Source organism: Lytechinus pictus, chromosome 5 (assembly GCF_037042905.1).
Source record: "Lytechinus pictus isolate F3 Inbred chromosome 5, Lp3.0, whole genome shotgun sequence".
Classification (NCBI taxonomy): domain Eukaryota; kingdom Metazoa; phylum Echinodermata; class Echinoidea; order Temnopleuroida; family Toxopneustidae; genus Lytechinus; species Lytechinus pictus.
Window position 1 is genome coordinate 16,471,106 of NC_087249.1, and position 25,013 is coordinate 16,496,118.

A 25,013-nucleotide genomic window follows, 5' to 3' on the forward strand; every position below is an offset into this window, starting at 1 on the left:
GAAAAGGGAAAATACAAATATCTCTTTATGTTAGAGAATGTCATCTCCAAGAAATATCCATATTAGAAAATACGACTGAATGGTCTGGGGGCAAAACAAATATGCAAACACGTCTATGGACAAGCAATGTTGACTCTATATGGTGACCAGGCAAACACCTACTTTCATTGAATCAACATTCAAATTCAATTTTCTAATGGCGTAAAACTTCAAACGTAGTGGAAGTTTAATCATTCAAGAACCCCATATTCAACAGTGACAGATAATTCATATGTTTCTGAAAATGGAAATCCCTTTTTAATCATTATGATAAACTCAATCATATTTTCATAGGCAAGTACATGCAGGTCTCTGAACAGATAGAACTTAAGGATAAATCTAAGATTGAAATCATCGGCATTATAATGTATTGCAAATTATAATTATTATCATTATCATTATTATTAATACTATGATTATTTGTCATTACCATTATTAACAGTATTATTTTCAATAGCATCTTCACCATCATCATCATTATTAGTATTTAGAATTATTATCACTTAAAATATTATCATTGTTATTACCATTATTATCATTATCCTTATTCTATTCATTATCATCATAATCATCATCAATATATACATTATTATCATTATTTTCATTATTAGTATTATTATAATTATTATTATTATAATCATTAGAAGTAGAAGTAGTAGTGGTAGTAGTAGTAGTGGTAGTAGTAGTAGTAGTAGTATTAGTAGTAGTAGTAGAATCATTATTATTATTATCAATATCATCATTTTTTTTATTAAGATTATTATCAACATTATCTTTACAATGATCAGGGTTCCTCATAAAAATGACATTCAATGTCAGGAAGTTTTTCCTCCTTATTTTTTTTCCGTTCTTGTACAAAATCCTTGAAAATCAATAAAATATCAAAAGACACAATTTTTTTTTTTCAAATAACTTGCAAATGTAAGACATCACAGTGAAGTATGCAGATAATTCTATAAAATATGTTTACTTACCTGAGATGAAAGTGGATTCATCCTTTGTTGTTCTCTCATGAGGTCAACGACCAATTGACCTTTGAACTCTGAATAGCTTGTCATCTTAGAAATAACTTGCACCCACGGTTCCTCAGATGGTGAGCTAAAAATTAATTAGATTTACAAATGTTGTTTAGTAGTCATTGAAGTGGTGCTTTGGATATCAAATAATAATAATGATAATATAGGTATATTTACCCAGGAAAGCCACTTCAGTTCTGAAAAATGTTCTCCCAGCGGACCCTGCTATTATTATTACCCCGGCTTTAGCTGGGCTGCCTAGGCACTCAAGCATTCAAGGAAATTCTTCTTACTGGGTACCCATTCACCTCACCTGGGTTGAGTGCAGCACAATGTGGATAAATTTCTTGCTGAAGGAAGTTACGCCAAATCAAAGTTCGAGTTCTTCGAGTTCTTAGAAATATAATTTTTATAGGAAATGATCGGACGCAATGCTGAAGTGTTCATCATATGCCAAAATGCTTTAATATTAAAAACAACAAATTTTAAATAAAATAATTCAGGTTTGCTTGAAATTATATTCCTTTCATTACGACATGCTTTTCCTAGTCTAGCTAACACAGGAAACAACGTGTGGGACCACACTATAAATGGATGGGTCTTTTTCAGTAATTTTACTTATCTTCATTTGCTGATAATTACCAGGATACATTTTACTGCAAAATCATTTAGCAGACATCATTTATTTATGGTCTTTTTATAATTATGTGTAAGTTTTGTTCAATTCTGTGAACTTTTCATCTCTGTTGTTACCAGTACCACAGTTTGTTTTTAACTACTTTGTCAGGCTTTCAGCGAGAAAGAAAACGATTTGTAGGGCCTAAATTGATGTTAGATTGTAAATGACAAACACAGGTATTTGAGCAAGTTGGTTCTGAAATGGCCAAAACGTAAAAATAAAAACTATGGCCCGAATTCACAAAGGTGGTTTTGAAAACCCATAGTTGAGTCCATGGTTTATGCAGATTTCATGTATATATTACACTTAATTTAGCGCGTATCAGGCACGTGTATAAAAAAAAATGTCCATTGCTGATGCACGCTTTTGTCCCAGTGCACCAAATTAACGCCTGTTACCATGGTTAGATACGCTATTTTACTAATGAGTACACAGTTTGAAGAGTAGACACATTAATTCAAACCAGTGGACTCATGAATAAAATAGCATGGATAACCACGGCAACAGGCGTGAATTAGGCGCACTGTAACAAAAGCGTGCATCAGCATTGGACGTATTTTAACATACGCAGTAAAATGAGTGTTATTATACATGAAATCTGAACAAACCATTGACTCAACTGTGAGTTTTCAAAACCACCTTTGTGAGTTCGAGCCATTGAGTCTTTCATTCATGTAGGTTTCTTACAAAACCACCCATGTGAAGAACTGTTGAGATTTCCTATGAATAAAGTAAATGTTCATGTGTGCGTTCCTTTTGCACATTCTATGCTAGAAGGTCCCTGAATAACTTTGAACGTTGCGCAGGCTGTCTTCGATATGTGAAATTTTATTTCATTTTTCTGAAAAGTCACGAGGTTACGATTGTAATGTCAAATGATGTCCGACATGATTGTCATTTCAACGTTTCATGTGAACTAGAATGAGGCAAATCATTTCAGGAAGGTGGCATACATGTATTAGGGGGTTGAATGTACATACTCCTATATGGAATTGCCATTTAGGTGTCCTCTGAAGTGTAAAATAAATAAAGACATACATATGTATAAAGTTCAACAAGTAAAGGGTCATCTTTGATATAAAAAAATGGAAATCCGACTGTAAAACACACTGGGTGTTTTTTTTTTTTTGGGGGGGGGGGGTATTCTGAAGGCCAAAAGGAGGCCATATTGGCCCAAATTCACAAAGGTCGACTAAAGTTATACCGGGGTTAAATTTAGCCCGGGGTTAACTAATACCCAGGTATAAAGTTAGTCCACCACGCTATTCACAAACGTTGGACTAACTAATCCATGGACTAACTTTAGCACCCGGGGTTAAATTTAACCCACGGCTGAGTTATACCCCGGTGCTAACTTTAGTCCATGGATTAAAATGACGTCAAACGACGCGTTTCATACCCCGGGTATAACTTTAGTCCACCTTTGTGAATTCGGGCCATTGTTTTTTCATAACATGTATGGTCTACTGCACGCAAGGAAATAATTTTTCTTCACTGCATTTTAATAGTAAATGATTTCATCCATCAATTTACTGATTACAAAACATCACTGATTTCATATTTTTTATTTCTTTACACTGGTTCACTACTAAAATGTAAGTTCAAATCTAGACCCTATTTTAAATCATTCCCACTTCTTGAATGCAACTTCTACCTGAGATTTAAAGCTAATGATTTTCTTGTTTATTTCATCTTGGCATTTTAAAAACAACCTTGTAGATTTCTAAGTGTAATTTACTATGATTGACAGGTGGTCATTGAATTATGTAGATTTCATACTTGGTATGTTCTGTAATTAACTCTTGTAAAATTGCATCCTGTCATCAACAGTATATTTCATAAGGGGTTATAATAGAAGTCATTATATGACACCTAGATAGATCCTTGTGATTTGATTGGTTGTTTGATATCGTTCATTCAGCCCATTTTGCAATGACATCATCAACCATGCAATTTTGGATCCATTCATCGTGCTATTTGGATCCATACCATTTTGTCCATTGCACGCACGCACCGAGACTGCAGCTCATGCAGGCACCAGCAGTGCGAATGTTGTAATGACGTAACAATCAACAGACTGAACTCGCACTGCATGAGCATGTTTTGCATCGAAATTCATAAATTTCATATGAAAAAAAAATCAATGTCATATAAACCAAATAATGAATTTTTTCATTCGTGCAATGGACCAAATACTTCATTCGGTGAAAGATGAAATAATGATCTATTCAACGAGGCAAAGCTGAGTTGAATGGATCATCTTTCACCTCATGAAGTATTCTGTCCATTGCACTCATAAACATTCATTATTTGTATACTGAACTCAAGTGACCTTTGATTAATTCCCTGCTAGTCTTATTCATACATGATGTGAAACATTTAACTTTAGCAAAACAAAATTCTGTGCAAAATCAAAGTGCTATCAGTGACATTGAGATAGAGTTTTTAGCAAGTGCATACTGCATGAAATAAACTTTAAATTTGACAATGACAGCATACATAATGATAAGCATCTAGGTACAGTAATTCAAGCAAATGACAAATATATGAACGGAAAATAAGTAATGCAATACACCTAGTACATAAAATATGAATAGACCTAATTACATACTACAACAGGCAGGCACCTATGTGTACACCTGTACAACCAAAAAAGGCAAGACATGAAAATATCTGGGCCATGCTGATTGGTTGCCATGGTAACAATGCTCAACATTCAATTAAAATCAAGGATTCCTTGAAAATTTCCAAATTATAGGAACTTCTACTGAATGGGGCAAAGTACCCAAAACGACAAGACTCACCTAAAGTTAGTCTCCAATACAGGCCATTGTTGAAGAAGATTAGTGAGGGCCACCAGCTGGTCAATAGAAGCACTCCTTGAGAGGAGAGACTTGAATAGTTCAAGACGACTGGATTCGGAGACTACATCCTCTTCAGTTACCTGATGATGGTAAATGGGAACACACAAGTCTTAAATTAAGTTGAAAGAGCCAGTTAAGCTTATTAGATTAGATCAATCTAGCTTATATTTCGGAAGGGGGGGGGGGGCTTCTTTAGAGAATCCATAAATAATGTATAGCTCATGTCAAGTTTCTTTACTTTTTCTATTAGTGTTTGTGCAATTTATAAGACCAGGGTCCCGTAACACAAAGCAATTAATCGTATGCTTGATTTTTACGATTGATTGTACATTGTAGTCAATGGAATCAATCGTAGAGAAATGTTCTACGATCATTGCTAAGCTTGGTGTTACGGGCCCCAAATCTGCAATTTGAATTTCTGGATCTACATGTACCAGGTGTTTCATTACTTTTATTACTTTTTTCATGTCATAAAAAAATACTTGCAAAACTAAACAAATTGAAAAACAAAAATACATTTATAAAAAACTATTGTACATCAAATATCAATCCTGGAAAGACTTTTTAGCTTCAATATAGATTTACAACTGAATTCTAATTTTATCCATGATTTAGTATAATTGATCAATGACAAAATAATTCTAATTTAACTAAACAATTTTTTAATAAGGATCAGCAGCAGAGATCTGTCAGCGAGGGGAGGATTAAAGGCAAATGGGTCTCATTGTTTTAATATTTCATTAATTGTTGTAAAGTTTTCATGTATTGGTCATTAAATTACCTGTACATCCATCCAGGCACCACTGACGATAGCTTGTGTTCTGTAGAACAAGAGTAACTGAGTGTCTTCTGCACTCAATGGGAATGTCTGAAGAAAGAAAAACAAAAAAATAAACCCAATCTCATTTTCTTTCCTGCTTTTCACTATTTTGTCATTTCATCCTCCTCTACTTGTTTCTTTATTAATTTCTTTCAAAGAAAAATGTCTCTCCTGTGCACTACCTTGTGCCCCCCTCTCACCTTCTTCAATAACAAGCTCTTATCTTTTTTGGGGGGGTGGTGGTTCAGCATTTTTTTAATCAAATTTGTACCTCTTCTTATTCATAAAAGAAAAATAATTTAGAAATTATACATGTTTATGAATGAACAAACTGTTTAAAGTTATAATCATACAATTTTCCAAATTACTGCCAACATTTTTACTTCATTTATCAATATCTCAACTATGTATAGATAAATCAATTGTATATGATATCGTACTTTTTATGAAATGAAATCAAATCAAGGAATCAAATGTATGCATTACAATTATCTTATTTTATCATTATCTGCACCAATTAAACTCTGATAACAATCACCTTCAATTTAAGCCAACGATATGTTGTACCAATGGGCTCTAAGAAATGCAAATTAAGGGAATATAGGGAATTTGGACGATGTCCTTATGGCTTATCATATTACATACCTCTTCCAGCAGCTGTAGTATTTCAACTCTAGGCTCTACTGCTACTGACATGTCACTGCAAAAAGGCCGTAACTCATCTAAGATGTGATTTGCAGTCACTAATGTACCTCTGAAATACAAATGATAGGAGAGTCATGTTTCTGCAGAATGGATGAAACACCTTCAAAAACATTGATTTGTAGTTTCCCTGATGACTTATTGTTGGTTTTGTGGCGACAGGTCACATTTGGTATTATGGCAGACAAAAAAATGAAATGAAATAAAAAATGAAAACTCACCCTCCTTGTGTGTGTTTCTGGACTTCTTGGGTAACTTTCTTCAAGCAGTCAATGGGTCTCCCATCCGCATCAATATCTTCTAACCCATCTCCACTCCTGAAATCATAAATCCATGAAACAGTCAGGGTTATAAACCAAACATATATATTATCATCTGCATAGATATCTTCTAAACTTTCACCAATCCTGAAAAGTATGATTATAATTCATGAAATAGCAAGGGTTATGATCCAAATAATATAAATATTCTTATCCACAAAAAAATCTTCTAAATCCTCTCCACTCCTGAAAATATATGACTATGATTGATGAAATAGCCAGGGTGATATACCAAATACATGTATGTACATTCTCAGCCTCTGGTTGGTCAAAGCTCATGGCAAATAATAGATTATTGACTGCTAGTTAGTTTGATAAATGTATCAACGATAAAAACACTATTCAGAATGGAATGGGGAGATCTATGCTGATTAGGATACAGAAAATAACGATGTGGATCCTTGTTATTTGGTAAGCCACCCTCATTTCAAAACAGTGAACTGTTACACAACTTTCCTTTATCACAGTCTATACTTTTAGCAGACCTGCCAACCTTCTACAACAAAAACAAGTTTTCAAAGAAGGAAAAAAAAAAGTATTTTTTGACAAAAAGAATATTTTTTAAAATTTAGCTCAACATAACAATCGCCAGCCTGTTGTAGTGAGATCGCTGAAAAAACATGTGAAATGACTCTACTTGAAAACTTGATAATTCACTCTTTTAAACATGTGCTTGTAGGCGAGAATTTACTTGATCTTTTCATGCAACAAGTTTAACTGGCCCGACTAGTCTGGGATTGTCGGACCGGCACTATAGCATCACATGCTGTGTATAGTACATACTCCATGATCAGAAATTTAAAAAAAAGTAACAAATCATTAAAAAAAAATTTGGTGTATTCATAGCAAAAAAAAGAGGAACAAATACTCTAAAAAGGGAACGGTTGGAATGTCTGTTTTAGGCATGTGTGAAGGAAACAATAAATACCTTGGTCCTGTAACATAAATCTTAGCAATTGAACATGGAGCTGATTTTACAGTTGATCATACCCTTTAATCAATGCAATCAGTCACAGAAATCAGCCCAACAACAAATTGCTGATCATTATATTACACTGTAAAACGCTTGGAAATGTCGTTCAGATGTATAAAGCAATATACAAAAGCACATTATTATCATAATCAATTTATAACTCACTTGATAGCTGTTAATATCCTCCTTATAGCATCTCTGATAACTGAAAGCACATTCCATTTTGTAATCGTAGACCCATTAAGGGCCTGGTCTAACAGTGAGACTGGTGCTCCGGCACAGATCAGGGATGCGAAGACCGTCTTCATGACCTCTGGCTGACCTCTCGACATGTCATACTTCTCATAAAATTTTGTTGAGTTGTCCTGAGAAATTAAAAAGTTTTTGGTTGGGAGATTCATTTATAGATTAAATTTATCCATATTTTTACATAACAAAGGTCTTGCCCTCAAATGGCTCTCCTCATTCTATAACGACAGGTCTATTCCAACTAAATAGAGGAAAAGTAAAACAAGTATTGAATCAACCATTTTATAAAAATTAAGAGGGTGATTTACAGAGATTTAAGCATGACTAAAAATTAGCACTTATATTCTTGGTCATGTTTGGTATAGAACACATCACCGCATTGGTCAGAGATTGTGCATTGAATATCACTTACAATTTACAATATACTGTATACAAGCCAATGTACATGTAATTATGCTGTATTTTTGTAGACTTTGCATTAAACAAATAATATATTTTGTTTTGCTTTCTTAAAATGTAATTGTTGAATGTCTTTATAATTGGAGTTATATGATTAACAGCCATTACACTTGTGAGACTAGGAAAAAATCATTATCTTTTTCAAAATCAAGTGGATACATTCAATAGAGAAAGCATGGACATATGAAGAGTATCCTTCATTATCCAGGTATATTAAAATAGAAAAGTTGGATGAAATTCATTGTCCAGTTGTCACGGAAACGTCCAAAGGAAATAGAAAATAATGCTTTGTGATGTATCAAGTGGAGAAAACAAAGAAATGGGTATCATACAGCATACCTGATCAAATTGCTTGATTTGAAGCACGCCCTCTGTGTTGAGAGTCTGCAGATGCTTTTGGTACAGCTGTAATGTTTGGATGGTAGATTCCATAATGTTTTCACTGGTCTCCCCAGCAAACTTCTGCTTGCCTGATCCTTGCTGTTTGGCAAACTTGATGGCACGACTCACCAAGTTCTGCCTGCACTCAATTGAGAGCTGACAAATACACAAAGATTCAATTTCATGAATGATAATAATAGTAATAAGAACCACTGTATTAGCATCAGTCATTACTGACTACAATTATTTAGTAATCTTTGCTCTAATCCTGTTCAGTGGCAGCACATTCCACATTTTATTGTTCATATTATTGCATTGTATTATACCATATTCAACTTATATTTCTTGATTGCCAACAATGATATTAATAATTTTTGTTGAAATATATAACAGGGTATCTATAAGACAAGACTATGTAGGCAACATGTATATGTAATCCACTGTGCTTTATTACCCTGGCTATATACCGTATATATACATATATATAGCTGGGCTGCCATTTCAGATTCTAAAGCTTTCAAGAGAAGTCCAGATATAATATGCTGCATTATTGTAGATAATTTAATTTACTCACCACAACTCAGTTTCTCAAAAACAAAACCACTTTGATAACCTGGTTCAACAGTAATTTAAAAGCATTGCCTTGAAAACTAGGGAACGGATTTACCTTGTCCAATGATTTCTGAGTGAAGACGATTCTCTTGATGAAATCCTGGAAGTCGGTGATGGTGAGTCTACCAAAGAACTCTCCGCAGGCTTCATACCGATGCTGCCACTCAGCCTGGAGAGAATGGAAGAGATTAATGTACATTTCATGTAAATACTTAAAAGAGTGTCCAGACTAAAAGATAGTAGTTTTGTAGCTTCATTTAATTATTACAGCTAAATTATTATTGTACCTGTATGAATGAATTAATTAGTGTAAATTAAGTAATTCAAAACATATTCAAATAATTTTTTAACAATTAGCATCTACATGGCCAGGGTTTGAACCCCTGTATAAACAATATTTAAACATGAACAGGGACACACATATGGCACTCAGACACTACTTAGAAATGTATATTCTTTTATAAATGAAAAAACATCACCCAAAATGGAAAAATAATTAAGTAGAAACTTACAGTGGTTTCTGGTGCTTTCTTATGATTCTGATCACCGTCCCAAAACATTTTCACGATGAATGCAAGGAAGACTTGAGATGGTGTCAAACTCCCACCATTCTACAAACAAATAAACAAGCAAATGAACTACAATGGCTGCTTGAATAAATCAGAATGATAGAGGTTTACTAATTCTGACAAATTAAAATAAACAGAGTATGGTGTATACTATACATGTACATATATATTTGCATACATGTACATGTATGCTTGTTCATCAGAAATGTGATGATGAGGAAATGACTTGTAACATTTTGCCTTACAGATAAAGGAATGTAGTTATAGCAAACACACATTTCCTGGGAAAGTCGATTGCATCACATCATCAAAGATCTCGATCTGGTTTACTTGCATAAACATAACTCCATGAAATCATGAAATCTAAGCTGAAAAGTGACCACAGTGGGGATCACCAACACAAATAAGCACATGTGGGGCAGTGTATTATCATAACTTGGAAAAAGACCCAACATTTGGGAAGAATACCATGCTTGTTTTATCAATAACTCAGCAATGACACATTTTCTACCAGAATCATTTCGCACATATTTTCATTCATACATACATAGACTATGGTGGTCATTTTATTGGATTCAGTTTGAAGTCATTTTAGATTGTTAGCACAACTGGTATTAGTATCTTATTCACTACTCACTATTAGTTCCACTGATTAATCCTTACTCTTCTCAGCACTTGGGATTTTGCTGTTCTATTCAATATTTCTTTTCAATTTTTCAATTGTGACCAATTGCATTTTGCATGTCTGAGGAAAAAGTGGGCAACCAACAACCCTCTCATCACAAATGGATGCTGGTGGAAACACACAAATTGGAACAGACCATTAATACACAATCTGTTTTTACGATCAATTTTAGATGAAACCAAAGAGATATTCAATGGACAACTACTCTGTAGAATAAGCCCAAACATAGGGACAGGGGTGTGATTAATCACAAACAAAAACAGCTGAAAAAGGCTTAAATTTGAAGAGCTTCCAAACTTTTTTACAGAGGAAAGCAAAAATAAGCTGAAATTTAAACCAAACTTAGCTGAAATTGGCTATTAACCCTATCTAGGCCAGGGGGGGGGGCCTCCGATTCGCGCAATATTTTCACCTTGCGAAATTTTTTGACTGCGACGCTCACTGACTTTTTACGTTCAAGTCTTGCGCAACTTTTGAGACCAATTTTGCGTCACCCTGCTACGTGGTTCCGAAATTACGCAACATTATGTAAGTTCATGTCAGACCAAAAATTGCTCAAAAACATGATTTTATGTACAAAGTCAATGCAAATTGTGTTTTCAACCAAAAATCATAAATGTATGATTATTTTTAGTTTTGCAGGTCTAAATGTATTTATTTTATGCTTTTTATGATCTCAGAAGAGTCCCCAACAAATTTCATTGAAAAAACAATGAAAAACAAAAGGTGAAATAACCAAAGAAATACATAAGAAATTGCAAAAAACAATATAATACATAAAAAATGATTTGATATCACAATTTTGTTCATGTACACTTGCTAAGAACACCACAAAGAGTTACTATACAAAAAATTAGAACATTTGGAGCTTTATTTAGGGAGTTAGAGGAAAAAGTATGATTTCGTATACTAATTATGCATAAATTAGCATAATCACTTAATAGCAATTCACATGAAATAAATTACTATACAATTTTGTAGATTATGTCCCAGACAACCCGCGTGCCAATTTTCGGCGCGATCGCGCTGTCGACGGCCATATGAACTCCCAAAATACCCCAGCCTAGATAGGGTTGAAATAGCCGAGCTCTCACACCCCTGTTGGTGGCAATTTCCCCATAAAGAACCTAGACTATACCCCATACAGAGGTTGAAGAAGAAGCATAAACTAGGTTTCAACGTACCTTTGTTGGTATTTTTGGTGCTAGTTTGGCAAGAACATGTACATTGGATGAGATGAGAGAGGGTGAGATGACATTGATGGGATCAGATACACCATCCATTAGACGTCTGTAGTCAAGACCTAAACAACATCATAAAAAAGAAGAAAAAACAATTCCATTAACCCTTTACATATTGAAGCAGGGTAATCCCAGTACAGATCCTATCAATTCCTTTGGTACATTTTTAATTCAATTTATACATTCAATTTATACATGGAGCATCATGGCCCATTGGATTAGTCTCCGGACTTTGAAACCGAGGGTCGTGGGTTCAAATCCCAGCCATGGCGTAGTTTCCTTCAGCAAGGAATTCATCCACAGTGTGATGCACTTAACCCAGGTGAGGTAAATGGGTACTGGCAGGAAGTAAGGAAGTAATTCCTCAAAAAGCTGTGTGCACCAAATAGGTAGCCTAGATTAGCCGGGGTAATAAAATAGCAGGGCTCGCTGGAAGAACAGTTTTCGGAACTGAAGTGGCTACCCTGGGTAAATATACTGTTATCATTATAACTATTATCATTATTATTATTACATTCAAAAACTTGGATGGTCATTTTATTGGATTTTATTCAAACTTTATCTTGAGATTGTTATCACAACTGACATTTATGTTTAGCTGAGGTTATTAAATTAAACGCAGCGAGGAATGTTGCCTTTGATGAAAACAGAGTAACTGTCAGCATAACTCACTCGAAGCAGCGGCCTTGATCTTCTTTAGAAGCTTGACATGCATGTCAGGGGTTATGACCTGACCTTTGACCTCTGTGCCGCTCTTCTGCAACAACGTGAAGTAGTAGATGAGACGCTGATGATCGGAGCCCTCTATGGTCGGGTATATGCACGTCTCCATCCTCTCGCAGAAGTCCTCTGGTCTTTCAAGTAGAGTGGCGATTAGATCCAGCTGGTGGCTTCGAGCCTCGATGGCAGTGGTTGAGAGACTGGAAGAAAATAAAGTGTTGGTGGCTCCATTTATTTCATTTCAATAACAAGATATTTACAAAGTACAACCTATATGATAATCACATTATATGCTAATAAAAGAAATGATAAATCAAGGAGTAGGGTTTATTGTAACGCCTCTGGCAGCCTTGCCTGCATTACACAACTCAATAGAGCGGCAGCGCTAAATTTTTAAAAATAGCTACGATGAATGATTGTTAAAAAGGGGAGAAAAAAGGTGGTCAGGCACATTTTCACATAATTAAAAGCCAATAAACAAGCAAACAATTGTAAGTCTATTTTTGTCCCTAAATCATTCTTGCAATCAATAAAAATATTGTAAAGTTGAGATATAGATATAGCTGGTCTGCTTCATGCACTAAGAAGTAAATCTGATTTGCTCTCGCTAAAATTTCCCTATAAGCTGTATGTAGTAATTTTACAACTGCAACAAAATATTTGCAATTGATTGCAAATATTTTCTTGCAACACCACCTTGTAAGACCGGGCATGGTGGCTCAGAGGTAGAGTGCCAGCCTCAAGAACGGGAGGTCGTGGGTTCTATCGCTGGCTTTAATAAAAATGGGACCTTCTGCCTTCTTGCTGGGCGCTCAGCATTTAGATTGGAGATGGGTAATAATAACATATCATGTAATGCGGGGCCCGCTGGTAGAGTAATCTTTTAACTGAAGTGGCTGCCCTGGGTAAATAAAACGTCATTATTATTATACTCACCCACTCTCTGAGAAAAGGAACTCTAGATGAGCCATTAGAACTTCCCACATTGACAGATGATACCTCTGAGCTAGGGATACAGACAAGTTATACACATCATCCTCAAGACTCCTGCGGGATTAATGATACATATCAAAGAAGGGTATGTGGTCGTGTCATGGTTTAGTGGTTCAGGTAGTTGACTCTTTACGGAAGGTTTGGGGTTCAGATCCCAGATGGGAGCAGAAATCTTTGGCAAGACATTCATCCACAATTGTCAATCTCCACCCATGTGCTATCTGGGTACCAAAAAGGATGCTAGTGTTATTGTGATGAGACTGGCGATCGTATTTTACTTTGGACAGGTGACCCCAATTTGGAATCTAAATCAACAACAATTAATATTTGGGGTAGTGTATATTTACTGCAAGACAGGGTCACCATTTGGGAATAATGTCATGCATATATTATGAAAAACTTCATAAAACGACCCCCTGAGTGGGAAGCTCCCTAGGGAGTGGAGATGGCACACTTTACGCATGGAACAGCCATTGCTTCCAATGACACAGGTACATGCGATAACAAATACATGTTAGACAAAAAGGTATACAGCACTATGTTTTCAGCTTTATCATCCATTCAACTGCATTGTGCCACAGCCCATATGAAAATTTCATCTAAATATTGTAAATGACATTTACATACATTTCTCTCTATAAACCAGCATAATGAAAAGTGTCAAGTTCTTTATAAGGCCATTCCGAGAAGGATAGCTACCCCCTCAAACGGCTGAGGATAATTTGAGAATACCAAGGATTCAAGAACTTACATTGCTAAGCCGAGGATTGTTTCCTGTTTATATTCATTGTCCCTGGTAAACCGTACCACATCCACTCCTGAAAGAGAGAGTAAATGAGAAATGAAGATGTAATAATAAACATCAATAATATTAATTTACTTAGCTTCATAGCACTTACAATCTATTTAAATGAGAAGTCTGAGAAGCAATCTACAATGATTTCACATAATTATCTTCGTTTTGGTAGATTAACTGTTGTACTCGTTTCCAGGTACATAAATTCATGCTAGAAACAGGTTTAACACAACAAAATATGAATTTGTTGCTGAAAAAAAATTAAATTGAGAAGAGAAGGATGTGAATCCAAGATCATCTGAATGAAAAATGAATCAGGAATGCTCCAACAAGCCACTTCCTGCCACCACTATGATATCAGGATCAGGATTTTTCTGGGGACCGTTTAAGAGAACTCTTCAATAGAAGTACTGTGTATGCATTGTTATGTTTTCCCATAGCACCCTCCCACTAAGAATATAGGAATATGTGTTAACAGAGTTGTGCAAGCTGCCGATCACCAGCGCATGCAAGGAATGGCATCAGCCTCTAAGGTAGCGATGCAGTGACATCAATGCATAAGGTATATCATCTGACTGAAACAATGAGGAAGGAAGTTGTCAGATCTGACAACTTGTCATGAAAGTTGTCCGAACTGCCTAAATTGCAAGCGCTGGTGATTTTAGTTTTAGTTGGTTTTGGTTGGCCAAGAAGCACTGGTCTGTGACCATTTATTATAACTACGAGTGCTGACAACCTCCATGAAAGACCCAAATCCCCCCCCCCCCCCTCCCCAGGCCGCCATTAGCAGAAAACAAAATAAAAATTGGAATGAACTCTTACCCCTTCCAAGAGCTTGGAGACTCTGTGCCTGCAGAAGATCAGCAAGGAGCTCATCATAGTGCTTGAGCCTTCCCACCAACGCAGAAACGTCATCGGCCCACCCAGCCGCCTTTTTGGTATCGGCCAACTTCAGGACCTTCTGAATGAGCTGGGGAGGGATGGTCTCATAGATTGGGGGTCTCTTCTTGGCCTGTTTGACGGGCTGGAGACGAGTGGTGGCTTGGAGGGCAAAGTAGTAGGCAGCCAGCTGGAGGGAGAGGGCCGAGTGGGGGATCTTCTCAAAGCATTGGTCTGCATCAAGAGGCTATAAAATGCAAACAAAAAATCTTATAAATTACTTTCAAAAATCAAATTTGTAACTCACACAGAAAATTAGATTTAAGATCATAATTGACTTTATCATTATTACAAGTACATGTGAGTCTAGTACTGGTTAAATCATACTCTAATGACTACATGTACCTGTCACATGCAATTAAAGGTAGCCCAGCTTAAAAGCCAGCATAATATCGAGGCACCTTGACCACCTTGCATGGTCAATACGTGCGTAGTGTAAATACACTATGTCATAAAATCATAATCATTTATTAATTTCTTCGTTGTTTTCTTACTTCCACATTCAGACTTACATTTGGAAGGGCAAGAAGGTAAGCCAACGCTAGATTCACATCTGACTTGAAAGCATCCATCGCAAGCTGTAGTAACACTGTGCAACATGAAAATGAAATATATACATTGTAGTAAATGTTATCTCAATTTAACATTATTCTTTTTTCAATTTGGCATTTTTCTTCTTTCTCTCTTTTTCTTTCTCTTTCTTGTTCTTGGAAGCATCATGGTAACGCAGTTTGACTCTCGCCTTGCAAATCAGAGAGTCGTGTGTTTGAATCCCACTGCAGCCTTTAGAAAGGCGTCAATCCACACTTTGCCACTCTCTACCCAGGTATTAAATTGATACATGGTAGGATGTGAAAGCCTAGTATGTAGTATGCCTAGCAATTGAGTCTTGGAACTCATGAACTCCCCAGGGAGTGGAGAAAGTACATGCATTGTGTGCCAGGATCCAATGACTGGAGTAGTTCATAATTGCAATGCAAAGCGCTTAAAACATAATGTAATAGCTGCTATATAAAGGTGACTACTATTTCTCCTTTTCCTTCTCACTTTTCTCAATGATTTTATCTTTTACTATCCCTTCTCTTGGTCCTATCATTAGGTCTGGGACAAAGACCATGTTTTGCCATTCGAATAATTCTCTAGGGTAAATATGGTAAAATATACAAGTGCAAGTCCAAATAATGAGAATGCAGGGGCTAGCTATTGTGAGCAAATTGCTAATTTCATGCTGGGAGGTCAGAAATGATTCCTACCATGAGTAGCATGTTCTGACATGGATTGGTCATCTTTGGTCAAACTCCTTAGCTGCATGGCTCTCAGCAGTGCTTCATTGAGAGACCGGTGTGATGTTTCACTTGTTGACCACTGGTAGTTCACATAATTAGGGTCACCCTGCCCAAGAGAATGATAACAAAAATATTTTTCATTTTAAAAAATTTGTTCCAATGTCACGAATGCAAATAGGGAAATTATGAAGAGATAAATGTACTTCGAAAAATTATACCTGATACATGTAGATTCAAGTACAATGCGTAAATGTAAAAAAAAAGAAAGATAAATGTACTTTGAAAAATTATACCAGATAGATTCAAGTACAATGCATAAATGTAAAAAAATAGATAAAGATTTACATGGTATACTGTGGAATGTCACTTTTAAAACTGAGGACAAATTATACTCAAGATTTCCTATCATTTTGAGGTAAGGTGCCTTGTCAAATGTCGGATCTACGTCTCCTTGCAGGAATCCTGCAAGCAGCTTTTTACTTCTGATCGTCATATTTCATCAAAGACAAAATAAAGGGCGATGCAGGACAGCTGCAATGAAAAGACGCAGAGCACCCTCAAGAGCAGGGCCCTGTCTTACAAAGAGTTACGATTGATACAATCAATCTCAACTATATGGAAATCAATCCATATCATAATTTTTTTCTACAGGAAATTATCTCAATCTCCTTAGTAAACAAAGAGAATCACACTAGATCTTCAAGAGAATGATATATGTATGAATATCCATCACATCTAGAAAATATTTTGAACAAACATGCATTTTAGATGTTGACATTGCTGGCCGTCCATAGTTGTGGTTGATCGGATCAATCGCAGCTCTTTGTAAGACGGAGCCCAGGATTCCTGCTAAGAGACGTGGCCCAGAATTTTGCCTAAATAATAATGTGCGGTATTCTGATAATTTAAACCTAGGTTTAACTCTAGTTTAAACTTGAATTTTAAACCACACTTCTATGAATTGCTGAGCTTTGATCTAATACAAAGGACTCTGGTGGAGACTTTGGTAGTGAACGTATATACAGTTTTATTATACAGGCCAGGCAGGTCATTCAACAGGCATGGTATCCATGTTGCGGGAGGTGTATGAAGTGCTTAGATATCCATACTGATATACTGATAACAGGCTTCATAATATTTCTTCCATATTTGTGGCAATTATAACGTATCAATTATTTCATTAACATTCATGATATTTATGTATTTTCCTTTTCTTCCCATTTCATGTCTCAATTTTTTTTTACAACTTTTCTCAGAAGGGTAAGAATCATTTTAATTGGTCAATGAGCTGACAACTGGCACTCCATAAAAGTATGGTCTAAGTTAACCCAGGTTTAAATAAACCATGGCTTCAGAATACTACCCGATGAATTTTACAAAAAAACAACTGGAGTGACTTCAATCAAAATGCCAGTAAACTTTCTTACCTTGCTGATGGTCGGCTCTTTGAAGCAGGTCTCATAAAAGGCAGGACACACCCTCCTCTCGATTCCACACCGCTCCACGTCATCCTGGTCTGTATCCCCCTGACTATCCCCTGCCATACCCCTCCCTAGGGGCCTCAGGAACTGCATGGTCCCCACCCACCACTGGGCGTCACTCACACTGGCAAGGACAGCCTTGGTTGTGGCACCGGTGGTGGCGAGGACGGCGGAGGTGGCGGCTCCGGTGGTAGCGAGGACGGCGGAGGTGGCAGCTCCTGTGCTGGCGAGTACCGCAGAAGTTGCAGCACCGGTGGAAGCAAGGATCTGTCGGGTTCTTCTGGTCACGATTTGGGTGGACGTCGATGGAGTGTCTTTCTCTATGTCATTCTGTATTTCAACAGAATTCAAGCAAATGTTGTTATATTATGATTATGAAAACATGTAGTACATTGTGAGGATTAAAGAAATTGTCAACTTACTTGGTTATCTTACATTGGATAATTTCACATTTGTTTTACTGCATTAGCACTTCGATACATTTCTAATAAAAAAGCATGAAGCACATGACAATGATTAGCAAATGTAGATGTGTATTATCATCATCATCATCATAACTATCATGATCATGATGATAAGGACCATAATGTTGATGATCATTATCATTTATTTGCACTTCAAACATATCACTCAAGTACAGAAGAATTAAATTAAAGTGTCACAGCTTTTCGGTAGTTTGAAACCAATATGCGGTAGTCCATGAAAGGCAAGCAATTAGTAGTCCACTGACAAGATATATTGTCTTTGAAGTTTAAAAAAAACCAATTGTCAAACATCCTGTTCATATCAACAAAATTGACCTACCTCTATCCCTTCATCTTCCATCTCTGTTGTTTCTTCTGTTAGGTTGTCATGTGTTTCCATAGCAACTTCTTCCTCGTTATCCCTTCCTTTCTGGCCGTCTTCCATTTCCACAGGCAATTTACTATATAAGATCTGAAGGAAAAAACAAGAATTAACCAAATAAGATACCTACGAACATGTCATCATTGCTTAGAAGACATCCTTTTGCTCACAAATTGCGATGTTACAATCCACTTTCATTATCTGTTTTATCACATACTTATGTTCACATGCTCACTGTTCATGGAGTGTGGAGGAGCTATCATAATGGTGTAGTGGTACCGACTCTCGCTTTGTAATCAGAGGGTAGTGTGTTCGAATCCCACCACTGCCTAGTGTCCTCTGACACAATCAACACCTTGCCACTCTACATCCAGGTGCTAAATGGGTACCCTGTAGGATGTGAAATTCATTGTAGCTTGTCCAGCATTGTGTGTGCCTCATTGACGTCTGGCTGGAATACTCCAAAGGGAGTGGAGGCTGTGCATATTTTGGTGTGCGGGAATGACTGATTGAATCCAATGACCAGGGTTATAATAAATCTGTTTGCGCTTAAAATATGCACAATGTGTATATGTCTAAAGGACATCAGATAACCAGATTTTAAGTGATTATCTGAGATACGAACCCCCCACAATTTTATGTTTATGCTAATTCTGACCCTTTCATCAGCAATTGTATAGATGGTATAAATCAAATACCACAAATTTTGCATATGTGAGAAGGCCTGAAAATGAATTTACCTGAGCAAGGAGGATATTCCTGGCTTCAAGAATAGCAACCAGAGCTTCGGGTACACAGTAAGCTGAAGCAAAGGCTAGTAGCTCACGTCTAGAATAAAAGAATACATAACTATTTAATGGTCTTAATGCTAAAAAAATATCATCTGCCCTTCAGGTCTTCAGCAAAAAAATAAAAATAAATATAATTGTTTGCTGTAACAGAAGAAAAAGTTAAAAGTTGTCAGTCATTGTTTTCTGCTCATGGTATGGATTATGTCCTACCATGCAATATTAAAGCCAATTGTATTAAATTTTGGCCCAAATATGAATTTGAAAAATATGAAAATTGGAAATGGACAGAACTGAGGAATTTTTAAATTATATTTTCTATACTTTTTATTTCTTTTTACAATTATTTCTCAATTTTTTTAAAAATATATTCATTAAATTATTTTTTCCCAGGGGGGGTCAAAGTCAAAGTTAAACTTGAATAGAAAATAAAATTTAGCAGATTCTAAAGGGGACAGTCATTACAGCACACAATATTTCTTTCTCACTTTGTCTAATGTACTGTAACCCAAGTCAAAGTACAGAGACCCTGTTTACTATTGGTGTAATATACAAGTTCTTACCGAGCTTGAAGGTCATCGAAGTCATCCTTTAGAGCAAGATCTCTACACACTTCCCATGCAGGACCATAGCCATCAGATACAAGACGTTTGTTCACATTCCATGCAGTCTTGTAGTCATTACCCTGTATGTATGGGGGGAAAAATGAAGTAATTAAGGTGTCACTTTGATGTATTAAGCAGGATATAAAAGTAGTATATTATTAGTATTAACACTGAACATTAACATCCACCCAACACACAAGTACTATGATGTATTTTAATGATTATGTATTTATTATGTTTTATGTATTATGTTTTATGTATTACGTACTATGTGCGCTTATGAATGTTATTTTGGGCCATCCAAACAAGCCTGATGAGCTTTCATTTGGTCCACCACTATTTTAAAATGTACTTGTATATTGCTTTGTATATATTTTAATTTTGTGGAAATATAACTATTAAACATCTAACCAATACACATACCAATATGAACAGCAACCCCGCACACTAAAATTAACATTAATCCAACACACTGTCACTGAAACCATCCTGACAAAATAGCATCAACAACTGAATCAACCCAACACCAACTTCACACCATTACCAACTCAATACACCATACCAACATCAACACAGAACACCAACTACATGACCATCACCTACATCAACCCAACACCAACACTAACACCAAGCCAAAACCAACACCACACAATTCCCAACCCTTTATCCCATAGTAACATCAACCTCACACACCAACAACAACATCAAGACCAACACTACACCATTTCCAACCCAATACACCACATACACCAACACCAAAACGAACACCTACCCAATACACCAACTCCAACATCAACCTATACCTAACTTACCAATAGCAACAAACACTAAAAACCATACCTGAAATCCAGATTTACAGAGATGGATTGAGAATATAATAATAAAATAACCTGTAAAGCTGCTCTGCTAACAAGAACCAGGACTTTTCCCTGTCTCTCCTTCTCATTATCACCACATACACGCAACAGCTTGGCAAGACGAAGGAGCTTAAATGCAAAATTAAATCAGAAGAACAAGAGAGTTTATACAGAGAACATAGTTGTTATTAACAAGAATAGCACATAAAAACATTGTAGATTCAAACTTCAAGAAAGACACATCAAATATTACCAAAATTTAAACTATGACCAAGTGGAAAGCCTAAAAGAGTGTTCTTTATTACAGTAATGACCATGACCATTTTCTAGTACATGTTAATGACATCATGTAAAATGAAAAGCATCACCTGTTCAGCAACTATCAATGTCATTTTAACTCTTTATAAGCTCATCTGATTCTATGCCACATACATAATATCACTGTAATTTTTTTAGTAGCATGTGTAGGAAGTTTGCATTGATTCTAGGCTCACAAATGAAACTACACTCATCCAAAATAGTAATAACTTTGTTTTCTTTGTTATTCAATGTATTCAATTTTTTTCAGTTTCTACTGATTAGATTGAGGAATTTCTAGAAGAATCTACCTTTTCTGAATTGGTGCAGGAAGATTTGGATGATGTTATCACCTTTTCAACCAATTCTAGTCTGTCTTCACAAAGTCTCACTAGATAATATGGAGAAAATGATAGAAAACAAGATTTACCCAACAGCACATAAAACATATTTTTAAAACACATTTCACATTCTTTTTACAAAAGAATTAAAATATTCATTCATACTGTTAGAATTTTCTGCATGCTCAACAAAAAGTATTTTAAATGTAGGATATTAATGATGATGTTGTTGATGATGATGATGATGACGATTATGATCATGATGATGATAGTTACAATGATGATGGTGATGATGATGACCATGGTAATGATGATGAAGATGTTGATGATGATAATTATTCTGACAAGATGTCTTTTAAGAAATAGGTTAGGGTTAGGCTAGAATAAGAGTTATTTTCAAACATATTTCTGCATATCGATACAGATTAGATTAGTTCTCTTCCGATTTAATTCATTACCTCCTATCTTGTGTAATACCCATTTTAAAGAACAAGGACCAAACTAGAAGTCAACAGGTAAAAAGCATGGCACCATTTCATGAAGCTTGTCAGCACTGACAAATTGTCATCCTCTAAAAGCGTCCACAGTAACAGACAGAGCTCAGTGCATGTTAGCCAATTAAAACCAAGGATTTTAATAATAATAATCATCTGGCTATTTAGAATGCGTGTAATACATGCATTGTACGTATCATAGTCCTACAGATTTATTATTACTCCGAAATCATTGGATTCAATCAGCCAGTCTGTCACACAAAATATGCACATCTTCCACTCCCTGTGGAGCATTCAAGCCAGTCGCCATTGAGTCACACTCAATGCTGGACAAGCTACAAGGAAATTTACATCCTACTGGGTACCCATTTCGAACCTTGGTGGAGAGTGGCAAAGTGTGGATTAACTGCTTGCCAAAGACTGCCAAGCGATAGTAAGATACGAAAGCACAACCCTCTGATTACAAGACAAGAATCCGAACCACTACAGCTCGTCTTTTACCTAAATTTTCAGAGCTGACAATGCAGTCAGTGCTGACAACTCCTGTGATATCAAGAATAATCTCACTATTCAAGCTTCTCTCAATTTTTATAGTATTTTTGCTGACAACTCCTGTGAAACACCCCAGATTTCATTCTGTGGTCCTCAATACAGAACTTAATACCTTGTAGAGGAAGAATGGATGTTGAGAAATCATCTAGGAGAGCCAGTGATGTAATCAGGTCTAGCTCATCCTGGATCCTTGAAGGACAGTCTGTGATCAGCTGAAGACAAGACCTAGATCAAAATAAGGATATAGGAATCACTGATTGTATACACATGATAGCCTAGGATTAACACATTTAATAGGGATATGATAACTCAAGTTTTCATTAAATTCTAAATATGCGCTCTTGGTATCATATAGGGACAATAATGTGAGTAACACTTTTCAAAACTTTTCAAAAAGTTTCACCCAACGTTAAAATCTTACAAAAGGGTACAATCTGTTGAGTCTTGTTTCATCTACTGTTTCTTTTGAAAAAACTAGAGTTGGGAATTTGTTGATGTCTCGCATGTTCTCTTAGTAATGCTAATATTTTCTTGACCAGTGTTTGGATATTAGAAAGATACATACAAAACTTACATATGTATACATGTATTGTGAATTTTTAGCCCAAGTTATCTTGTTATAAGCAGAAAATAGAGAGAAGCATACGAAGTATTGGAAGAAATCATAAAAATATAATTGATTATCAAGTTTTCAAACTTCTGTTAAAAAACATCGGTTGCCGGATGCACCATGCATTGGGGATGGCTTTCTGTCCGCCCAATGATGTTGGGGAGCATTTCACATAATAAGTAGATTTCAAAAAGCTCAGTAAACTTGGTAATCATCATCTCTTTCTTACCTTGCTAGTTCCATGGTAGTATCCAGTAGATTGGCTGATGAATTGAAGTATTCCCTTGCAGCTGATAGGACTAGGTCTATGGATCTCTCGTATGGGATCAGAGAGGATGCCTTGACCGATGGTCTGGCCAGGGTAGAACTCTCCGGTCTGGTCTTGGTCAGTTTCTCCCCGGCGAGACGGATGTTGACGATGGATCCAGAACCAAGAAGGCTCTCAGTGAAGATCTTGAGACGAGATTGAAGAAAAAAATAAAGAACGGTTGTAGAGTGGCAAATCAAAAGGATGTTACAGATGACCCAGATTTTTCAGAACTATACATGACCAAAAACTGTTTACTACATGTATGAAGCTTGCAAATCAGAGGGCAAAAAGGAGAGCCATTCAAAAGTAAAATAAATTTATATAAGTAACCGGAGCATTTTGTTTCTTGTTGATTTCATTGGAGGAAAGAATCTAAAATTTTGAAATTGTATGCATTAAAACACAAAATCTTCATTATTTCATAACAGATGTTGATAAAATTTTCAGTTTTTTCTCTTTTTTCTCAAATCAATTTTTCCACGGGGGTACAGACTTGACCTCCAATGGAACAAACAGTAGTAGACCAAGTTCAAACCTTCATAACAAACAGATTTACAGACCACATTCAATTGTTACATACCTCTTGACACTGTGTAGCAGTCAAACACGTGTAGACGATGCGTCTCAGTTCTTGCATATCCTTCCCAAGCTTGTTCCATTCCCATTCCTTCTTTGGTGGTTTCCTGGATGGGGAAATGAGATGATTTTTATTTTTAAAATTATGCTGTGCTCACAGGAAACAAAACTGTGGGGTCATTGGTACAAGATTGTACAGCAGCTAGCATATTGCATTATAGAAGAAAAAAACCTTCCTTCTGGATCCCATTGCAGAAGTTATCATGGTAACTTTGCCATCCAAAGAAACTTTTTATCAGGGTGAACTTCACCTTTAAGTTCATACCAAAATGACGATGCACACAGGGCATTTGACACATAACTTACAGATGACTATGCAGTAACACTTGCCCAATTTGCATCTGACCAATGAGAGGATTCACTGCACACTGCATGAAATTCGGGACTAATAAGAGGGAATTAATACTAAACAACTTTTTATACATGTATCACATTTACATGTAGGCCTACATCCTTGTATAGAGACAGGTAAATGAAGTGAAATAAACATAATATTTCCACAATTTTGTGTGTGTGTCTTCAGTCTAAATCCCTGTCTGCTATTAAGACCTGGGGAGGGTTTCATCAACATTTTTGTCCGACAACTTTACACAATTTTCATTGGCTGAGAAACATTGTTACTACGGTTACCCATCAGACAAAAGCAGAACTCACCCTCTAGCAGCCTGTCTAGCGAGTCTAACCATGAGTTTAGAAGCAGCATCTTCATCACTCTGGGTGTCTTTAACAACTTGAGTTGTCATGGCAACCCCATGGTTGGCGAGGATCTCTACAGCCTGTAGATGACCTTCAAGCTCCTCAAGGTCATGGTAGAGGGCTGAGAGGTCCTCCCCAACAACTCTACAAAAGAACA

The 25,013-nt window shown here is 36.1% G+C and overlaps 1 protein-coding gene across 2 annotated transcripts in view; it reads right to left on the reverse strand.

Moving 5' to 3' along the window:
• LOC129261728 (NBAS subunit of NRZ tethering complex-like) overlaps positions 1 to 25,013 on the reverse strand; it is a 67,602-nt gene that overhangs the window by 4,074 nt on the left and 38,515 nt on the right. For both annotated transcript variants that reach the window (XR_010293664.1, XM_064099902.1), the window contains exons 31-56: positions 24,815 to 25,000; positions 24,105 to 24,207; positions 23,444 to 23,667; positions 22,717 to 22,829; positions 21,529 to 21,608; positions 20,954 to 21,049; positions 20,022 to 20,143; positions 19,411 to 19,498; positions 18,629 to 18,760; positions 17,771 to 18,154; positions 16,311 to 16,449; positions 15,570 to 15,646; positions 14,941 to 15,244; positions 14,074 to 14,140; positions 13,266 to 13,376; positions 12,282 to 12,529; positions 11,553 to 11,671; positions 9,627 to 9,725; positions 9,170 to 9,283; positions 8,461 to 8,658; positions 7,579 to 7,778; positions 6,342 to 6,437; positions 6,064 to 6,172; positions 5,380 to 5,466; positions 4,539 to 4,678; positions 1,014 to 1,137 (exon numbers count right to left, since the gene is read on the reverse strand). Coding sequence is in view for 1 of the 2 variants with exons in the window: in XM_064099902.1 (XP_063955972.1) it covers positions 1,014 to 1,137; positions 4,539 to 4,678; positions 5,380 to 5,466; positions 6,064 to 6,172; positions 6,342 to 6,437; positions 7,579 to 7,778; positions 8,461 to 8,658; positions 9,170 to 9,283; positions 9,627 to 9,725; positions 11,553 to 11,671; positions 12,282 to 12,529; positions 13,266 to 13,376; positions 14,074 to 14,140; positions 14,941 to 15,244; positions 15,570 to 15,646; positions 16,311 to 16,449; positions 17,771 to 18,154; positions 18,629 to 18,760; positions 19,411 to 19,498; positions 20,022 to 20,143; positions 20,954 to 21,049; positions 21,529 to 21,608; positions 22,717 to 22,829; positions 23,444 to 23,667; positions 24,105 to 24,207; positions 24,815 to 25,000 (3,760 nt within the window). In the remaining variant the exon portion in view is untranslated. The remainder of the gene's footprint in view (positions 1 to 1,013; positions 1,138 to 4,538; positions 4,679 to 5,379; positions 5,467 to 6,063; positions 6,173 to 6,341; positions 6,438 to 7,578; positions 7,779 to 8,460; positions 8,659 to 9,169; positions 9,284 to 9,626; positions 9,726 to 11,552; positions 11,672 to 12,281; positions 12,530 to 13,265; positions 13,377 to 14,073; positions 14,141 to 14,940; positions 15,245 to 15,569; positions 15,647 to 16,310; positions 16,450 to 17,770; positions 18,155 to 18,628; positions 18,761 to 19,410; positions 19,499 to 20,021; positions 20,144 to 20,953; positions 21,050 to 21,528; positions 21,609 to 22,716; positions 22,830 to 23,443; positions 23,668 to 24,104; positions 24,208 to 24,814; positions 25,001 to 25,013) is intronic.